General features: G+C 41.0%; 1 protein-coding gene across 50 annotated transcripts in view; it reads right to left on the minus strand.

Annotated features, from left to right (window-relative positions):
- Positions 1–8,739, minus strand: part of RIMS2 (regulating synaptic membrane exocytosis 2) — a 379,504-nt gene that overhangs the window by 215,635 nt on the left and 155,130 nt on the right. For all 50 annotated transcript variants that reach the window (XM_054167301.1, XM_054167288.1, XM_054167286.1 and 47 more), the window contains one exon: positions 2,286–3,211. In XM_054167301.1, coding sequence (XP_054023276.1) covers positions 2,286–3,211 — 926 coding nt within the window. The remainder of the gene's footprint in view (positions 1–2,285; positions 3,212–8,739) is intronic.

Raw genomic sequence — 8,739 nt, forward strand, 5'->3', positions numbered from 1 at the left:
CTGTGTAATGAGTATCTGAGTGCTGTCTGGGTGTTCATCAGCTTTCTCTGCCCACAGCTTCCCTTGTCCCCTGCAGAAAGGGGGCAATGGATTCTCCAGCCTCTACCAGAAACATGCAGAACAACCATTTTGCTTTATCCTCTCCCTGAAAGCAGTAAGAGGAAAATTACCTTAAAGCAAAGAGCTACTGAAATGAAATCAGGCTCAAACACTTAAAGTCACAGGCATTCAGTAATAATGGATGCTCTTCCCAGAGCTGTTAATCCAGCAGCTAGTCCAGGTCCCTGTTGGATTTGCAAAATAAAATAGCTATCTTCATTTTGTATGCATATATAGGTCCAACTGTACATATGTATGATTCCTTCTCATTTTGGAGATAAGCTTAAAAAGGCAAACTTTCAGCCCTTTCAAGGGCATAGAGCTACAAATTTTCCTACATTTTCAGATGATTCACAAATTTCAGACTAGTTTCAGGTTCAAGGGCCTTGTAAAATACCAGATGCAATTCAGTGAACAGCTGCTTCTGCAGCTCAGGCCAGGCTGTTCCTCACAACCAAGAAGCTGTTTGCACATGCAGGCTCTGTGAAGAGATGTGGATATTCCACAGAGAAGAGTGCTCTCTTCCTCTCTGAAACACCAAGGCTGTTCTCCACACCGCTTCCAGTCACAGGCCACCACCAGCCCATGACAACACACCTCCACACTATCATGAAAACTGCTTACAGTAATTCAATCAAGATCAATAAAACCTACTACAGAGCTTTCTTCTCTCTTTTTTCCCCTGTAAAATGTTGCAGTCTTTTCTCATTCCTTTATGAAGTACATGCTCAATTCAGCTTCGATCACTACCTCAGAAATCAGCACAGAAATGACATCATTGTTAAACTCTGCTACCAATCATGATGCTAAAACACAAAATTAAGTGAAAGCCATAATCTGTCAGATTGACAGCCTAATATTGTTTGTATAGTGTGTTTTAACTACATGTTGTGTGCTATGGGTACAAAGAGTGCACTGTTTGCATATTATACTGCATTTTCCATGCTGATTTTCATTAAATAAACATTTAGTTATTAGTTCCCATATATTGATTGTGCCTTTTTTCCACAAGGTTGCTACTAATAAGTGTTTTGAACACCCTGGAGTTGATAGAACTTTTTCTACTCATCTGGAACACTAAAGGGGTCAAGGTTTTATCACAGCTGTTTCACGCAAGTGCATATAACTGTCTATGGTTTCCTTTCATTCTATACTACCTTGCTCCTTATTTATCAGGTCACAGTTGCTGCTATTGGCATATGAAAATCCAGAGTTATTTCACTAAATCTAATTAGTTGCTTCAGAACCAATTTCATAGCAATGCTAATAGCAAATTATTTTACTCCAAATCCAGCAGATGACCATCCATGACAGTTACAGGTCCACTAGCATAACTGATAACAGTTCAGAGCTATTGTACTGTAGACCAGCAACATGCATGAAAGGTAAGCAAACTAGTATTATTAATCTGATGTGGTTTAAACTGAGCTTTCATATTTAAGTCATACATTACCAAGGATAGGTTGGGAATTAATACAATTAAGCCTAGTTTTCCTTTCTGACCATGGAATAAGTGCAGCATCATAAATCCTGGGAAAATACTCAAACCAAAAAGCACCACAGGCCCACAGCAGAAAGAAGCCACCGTTGGTATAAACCACAACAGTCACTTTAAATTGGTTTAAAAACGTGAATGGGTTAACTCTAGGCACACAAGGGTTATTTCATATCAGATGCTCTTAACCTGCAGCAGCCAGCATGAAAGGCATAAGCTCTGTATCATGTGCTTTAGTTAATTCAACAGAAAAGCAGCCATGCACCCACACTTGATCCAGATCAAATATACAACCCTTTGGGATCCAGGAGTATGCAAATCTGCTGTTAATGGGCATGAAACCATGGCCTTGTATGACAGCTCAGCTTTAGGTCCTTTGCAGCTTTAACTAACAGGTGTTTCCAACAGAGGTGGTTTTTGCTTTTAACATAGCCAAGTGCTTCTTACATCCGCGATGTCCGCTCCCATGTAAATCATTACATTTAGATTTAAGCAAATGAATCACACAATCAGAAGGAAAAAAGCCAAAAGAAACCCAACCCAGCTCCTGTCAGAACAAACTTGAGTCACCCGTGAAGGGCGGTAGATACGTGGGTTGCAATCACTTCTAATGGGTAGAATAAACATACAGTGGAATGGAAACTAAACCACAGCTTTACAGTGAAACAGTCAAAAAATTCCCAAACCTTACCTTTTTCACTGACACTTTCGCTTTCGATCTCCACGTCATCACAACTCGTGTACTCTGGAGTGGATGCCAGTTCCTCTTCTGAGCTACTTAATGAAACCTGGCGCATTTTACCTCCCTTTTTCGTTTTATGGGGCTTTGGTGGCGGCGGTCTGACAGACTCAGACTGGTCTGAGCTGAGCGAATCGTTCCGTAACATGGTCTCCATCTTTTCACGTTTCGTTTTCCGCACAGCAGAGTTAGGATCCAAATGGTGTTGCTTCCTTAGTGAATCAGAGCGCCTCATGTCTGGTCTTTCCAGAGGAATTGGACTCCTCCTAGGTGTAGGAGGGCTGTGATTTGTGGTCCTCTGGCGATTGGGACTCGGTCCCTGAGCCTCTCGAGTTCTTTCCATAGAGTATGACCGTTGGTTTTCCATAGCAGCCCTGCGCTCGGACACTGACCTTTGTCTCGATGGCCGTTCCATCCTCATCATGGACATTCGGGAATCTTCCAGCTCAGTATTAGCCAAGGAGACGTCGCTGTGTCTCCGTTCGTGCCGCGCTCGGGACACCTCGGCGTGGATCCGCATTTGTTCCTCGTACGGCTGTGGCTTGACCGGGTAACGAGCCAAGTTAGGATCACTTCGGTACCGCGCCTGGTATTCCTCTTCCCTCCGCTGCCTTTCATATTCTTCCCTACTTTGTGCATCTTCCTCTTCTACCGGATACTCCTTGGAACGCCTGCGACTCCTCCTGTTGGAATCTCTATAGTCACCCAGTTCAGGTTCTTCATATAACTGGGGCCCGCGCTGTGACCGCCTGTCTGAATAATCTGAGGGTGACCTGGGCATCGCACTGTCTGATGGCGCATACTGTGAGTATTCGTCTCGCTCGTCCCTTTGGTCGTACCTTCTGTTCTGCTCCCTTGATATTGATGGGCTTCTTTTCCTTAACAATCGTGACAAGAAATAAAGAAAGAGAATGCTGTCAATACTTCTCGTAGCATAAATATGCAGTTAATGCCAATTAAATGATTAGCTGATGGGAAACAAACAAAACCAAACAATAAAATCATCCCTTCGTTGCATTTCTTTGTGAATGTGCTCTCTTGTTTTCTGTACTAAGTTAAAACAGTCCTGTTAAAACAATCTCCCTAGGGTGCACAGCTTAAATAAAAACAGCTTTAAAGAAAAAAATGTTAATACAACATCATAAAATATAGAATGCAAACACACTACTTTGTAACTGCTTCACACATGGCAGCATTTGATAATCATCTGTAATCATTTCACAGCCATATAACTTGACCTTCTACTTCATAGTTTTGTAATCACCAGAGAAATTAAGACTAGAGAGAACGTGTGGTTAGTTTGAGCTTTCAGCAGCCATTATTGCTCAAAACCCTAAATTTCAGTTCCCACAAAACTGTAATGTGTGCTAAGGGCAGAAAGTAGGACAGGTAAAGATTCAATGGCAGCAAGTGTCTAAGTCAGGGGAACTCAGAAAGTAAAACGTTTTTTGTGTTGCATAAGAAGGGTAAAAGCTTTGAGGCCCTGCCTGGCTGACTTAACAAAACCACTCCTCCTCATCCTTACAGGGACAGCAACAGCTCTAGTCCAAGCATCTGAGCAAGACACATCAGCCAGATGCAAGGATGGAGTTCCTGTACCATCATTGAGCATTGACTCTTTGTCACAGAAGATATCTAGCCATAGACAATCTCTGAGGCTTCAGAAGAAGGTGAAAAAAACATTTGTCAGCAGATAAGTCTTTCCTGCCGCTGGCAAACGATTGTCTGAAGCATGTGGTTTTATTCTACGTGATATTTTAATAGAGGATGTGCCTGCAATAGGTTATGAATGTTGCATGGTCTGGGTTTTTATACAACACTGTTTGCCACTTGGTTAGAAGGGATCAGTGAGTAGTGATTCATAGGGGAAAAAACAAATTGGAGCTTCAGATCCTTCCTTTATCTATCCTAACAGAGTAACAAACATTTAAAATGTTACTTCCAAACCTGTCCAGATTTGTGCTTGATTTTCCACCCCAGATGGATCTGAAGGAGTTTCCTGCAGTAAACCAGAGAAAGATCACATATGTGGGCAAAAGAGACTAAGAGGTGGACCTTCTCTGGGATAAGATGGATTCACATCAAGCGGTAAGTGATGAAAATACGCATGTGAACCTATTTTTGTGTCATCAGCCCTCTTCTCTTATATTCAGTTCTTTCTTTAAAATTAAGATCCCTTTGAAAATGTTTTCTGCCCTCACAAACAGCCACTAAGTCTGCAGGACAGGCTTGCAGGCAGCAGCCAGGAGAGCCTGCCTAGTATAAGGAAGGATGGGAGAAAGGAGAGCAAAGACACAGGTCTGTCATTGCCACAGTTGTCCTAGAAGGGCTAAGGAAAGCCTTCAACTTAAGTGAAGAAGAGAAGGAAAAACATGCAAGCAGAAAAGGCTCTGCCTTGCTAATAGGAAAGAAAATGCTCTTCTCAGACCCAGAAAGGAAACGTGGCTTCTGCTCAGCAAAGGGAAATCACAACTGAGCAAAGAGTGCAAGGGGGAAAGACTGGCAAATTGGCATCCTGTCTTAGGTGCCAGATAGGGTCATTAAACTGTGCTAGGGGTCTAGTCTTGCCTTCTAATTGCTGAAGCACTTGGTATTTGCAAATGTGGAAACTAATTCAATCTTGCAAGAATGCAACTCTTCCTGTGAAGGGTGACAAGTCATAGAAGCATCCTTCCGATGCCCTTTTGCTTATGGTGAAGCTCTGATGTCCTATCTGTCTTACTAAAGTGTCATGTTAGTACCAGCACAAATCATAACCTCTGTAAGCTTAAGAAAACCTCTGTGGATTCTGCTAATGAGGTCTCAGGTTGAATTCTTCTAATGTGACATGAGCAGAGTTTCATAAATCTGAAACCTGAATGGCCAACAGGAAGCCAGGATTCAGACAACAGAACTACCAGAACCCAGACAGTCTGCAAGGACACAGCAGTTTTCATTGGCACAGCAGAGATGAGATGTCAAAACTTATTTTAAGGAAGTTAAATACTTTTCATTTAAATATTTCAGCTGATAAAAAATGTGCCACATCCCAAAGCTGCCTCAAAAGGCCCTGGTTTGGGGCTTAGCTGTGTGATTCTGAGTATGCATGTATATCCTTTTGCCCTGGAACTTAATGTATTTGGTTTACTTTTGTAAATAGTACTTCTGTTTAACCTCCAGTTCTGTGCCAGTGTGTTTATTTACTCCTTTGGGGTAAATTTATTCTGTCCTCAGTCCAGAGTTGTTTCAGCTTAGACCAAGACAGGCTGTCAACTAGACTTGGTTGCCTCAGGATTAAACATCTACATATATATATCTAGAGTAATAAAACCAACAAAATAGTAAGACATGAAGAGATGTTTTAGCTACATGGAGGAGACTGTAGACACACACACAAATATACATGCACATGTATAGATACATATTAGGCTCCATGCATCAGAGTTCTCATATGCATGCAACAAACAGTGGACAGATCTGTTCTGGAAACTTTGCTGCTACAAAGTCTTGAGGAGAGAGGCTGAGAGGATAAAAAAGATGGAATTTCTATGTGAGTAAAACCACTTCTTGTAGACTTCTCATTGAGGCAAATGTACTTCTACCAGGAAAGCACATCACCTGAGGAACTGGCAGAAGATGTATGCAAAAATTCACCCTTTTTTCTAGCATGAATTATATTAATGAGAGGAGGGTGTGCCATTTTAGCACTGGGTTTTCATACCTCTTACACAAACATTTTCTATCCTTGTCTGATACATTTACCACCAGCAGTCACTGCCTTTCCTCCATCTTGTTGCTAAGACACAGATGTAAGAACACCATCTATGGCTGACAGTGATGTAAATATCAGCTGGGCCCCCATTCTATCCCAACCATTCACGAAGGAAAAAGCTTTACACAGGTGCCCTGCATGGCCATGTACATGAATAAAGACCTTCCTGTAAAAGCAACCTTTTTCTTCAGAGAAAGAAGACAGATAAAAGTGACTAATTTAATTCCTGCCCTATCTTGATTGGCACTATCAAACTCCCTTTCTAATTAATTTCATCCCTGCTGAAGGGATCTAACTGCACTAACAGGATCAAATGCCAGAAGTTGTAATCCTATCCCCCAGAAATGAATTAACTGTACCTGTACTCCTGGTCACCCCAAAACCTTGCTAGCAGGAGAGGGCAGGATGTGCCCACTATTCCACTTAGTATTCAAACCCATCATTCTCTTCACAACAAAATTAGCTCCCTTTACCATTACTCGCCTTTTCACATGTCACAAATACCTGCCACAAACACAGCTGTACAAGGTATGCTGTACATTTTAAGGCAGTGTCATTAAATCATGGTAGGAGGAACAGTACTCATGAAAACTTACTGCCAGTCACTACTGTTAAAGATCTGTTGTTATTTTTAGATCACAACCTAATTCTCACTCACCTTCGTGAGCCTCTGCCTAATCCATTTCTCAACCTTAACTACCTTAAAGATACCTTACTAAAAACCTTTCCCTGCGTACCTCCAGCTAGATACACCACTGACAATGGCTAGTCCTGCTTTTCCATGACTTTCCTGGAATGCTGAAAGTTAAGAGAGCCTCAAATGTGTGTTAACAGCTGTGACAGGCACCCTTCTAGGTGTCAGCTCCACTAAGCACTCTATATTTCTTGGCAGAAGGATTACCACCTTTGCTGAAAAGGTTAGCACCCCACTGAAAAATCCTTCAGGCCATTGTGATTCCTGCTGCTCTGGAACAATAATGAAATAAAAGCTGTGGTTTAGTTACAAATCTCCAGAATTTACACAAATCTCTTCAAACAAATCCTATCAATGCTATCTGTGCAGATACAGAAACTGAAACTGATTTGCCACTAATTATCATTTTCATTTATAAATAAGCATGGTCTTTTGACATAGCTCTTAAAACTTACACTGATGAAAACTTCATTTGCAGTGCATGACAATTATCACTAGTACTATGAAAAAGCAATTAGTTTGTAACTTGACCTCCTGCTCAGAGTTAAATTATTCAACTCTCCCACAGTAAAATAGGTAGGAAATACTTAAAATATAGTAGAGGAGAATATAAGGCAGCAATTTTGCTTCGATGGCTCCAATGCCAGTACTGGAACTAAATAGCTTGAAAGTCTTTGCTGTCTAGAATAGAACAGAATTAGAATAGAATAGAACAGAACAGAATAGAATAGGAATAGAATTAGAATAGACCAGACCAGGTTGGAAAAGACTTTTGAGATCAAGTCCAACCTATCATCCAACACCATCTAATCAACTAAACCATTTATTTGCAGTCTCCCTTAAACAGAAATCACTAGATTAAAAAACAAATTAACAATCAGCTAAGTGTACTGAAGAAAAGAACATTTCTGAACCAGCTAAATTTCCATCACATTTCAGAAGGCAGAGATATTCAAAAGCCTTGTAAAATGTAAAGTATTTCTATCAGTCAGAACTAGATCTCAGATCTTCCTGGCTACTTATCTTGTTCTCAGACCAACAGAAGAAATATTTGAACTGAAGAAAACTTCCAAGAAAATATCATTCCAAAGATACATTCAATCCTGCAGGTACCTGAGTCAGTCTGTATTTACTTGGAAATGTCTGTAAATAAGAATCTTTGGGTCCATTAAAAACCAGTAAATGCTCAGTTGGCCTAAGCCATCAGCTACTTGAAAACTAAACATTTGTCAGCTACTTGTAAGACCTAATAACAATTTACTAGGCAACACTTCTATTTTTTAATCTGTTTCCTATAAATTAGCAGGGAAATAAACTGACTGGAAATTTTAAACTGAAACCATTTCTCCTGCACACATTTCAGCCTTGCTTTGCTATTTTCAAAATGTGATCTTCTCAGCATGTGAAAGAATAATTCAGAGCATGTAAAAATTCTCATTTCCCAAGGGAAGTCTGTCACAAAAGCCACGAAAGAAACAGGGCTTCTTGTTACAGACCTCATCAAGTGCACCGACTACAGCTTTGTCTCTCCTTTACTCTATGGCTCCTCTCAGGAAAATAGCATTTGTTGGCTCCTGAGTGATCATACGAGGCTAAATACTTGTACTGTTCAAGAGTTTGATACGTCTATGTGCTGTATTCAACAGTGAAGCATCAGTGACAGAGAGCAGATGAAACACCATCCTGACACCTCACAAACAAGTTCCTGGGCTGCAAGGTGAGCTGAACGTGACTGGATCTTGCAGCTGAAACTCCAGTGGGTGCAACAAACCCAGAAATGAAGAGCTGGCTGCCTGCTCAGAGAGGGTCCTACTGTCTCAGTCAGGTGCTCTTATGAAAGCCTTTCCACAGACTTCCTTTGCCATACTGAGGAATCTGCAAAATGTTTACCTATTTTTGGAAGTGTTTCTAAGAGACTAGCTGGTATTGATGTAACTCCCTTTCTCATTCTCTGCTTATAA

Source organism: Dryobates pubescens, chromosome 14 (assembly GCF_014839835.1).
Source record: "Dryobates pubescens isolate bDryPub1 chromosome 14, bDryPub1.pri, whole genome shotgun sequence".
In the NCBI taxonomy this organism is placed as follows: Eukaryota; Metazoa; Chordata; class Aves; order Piciformes; family Picidae; genus Dryobates; species Dryobates pubescens.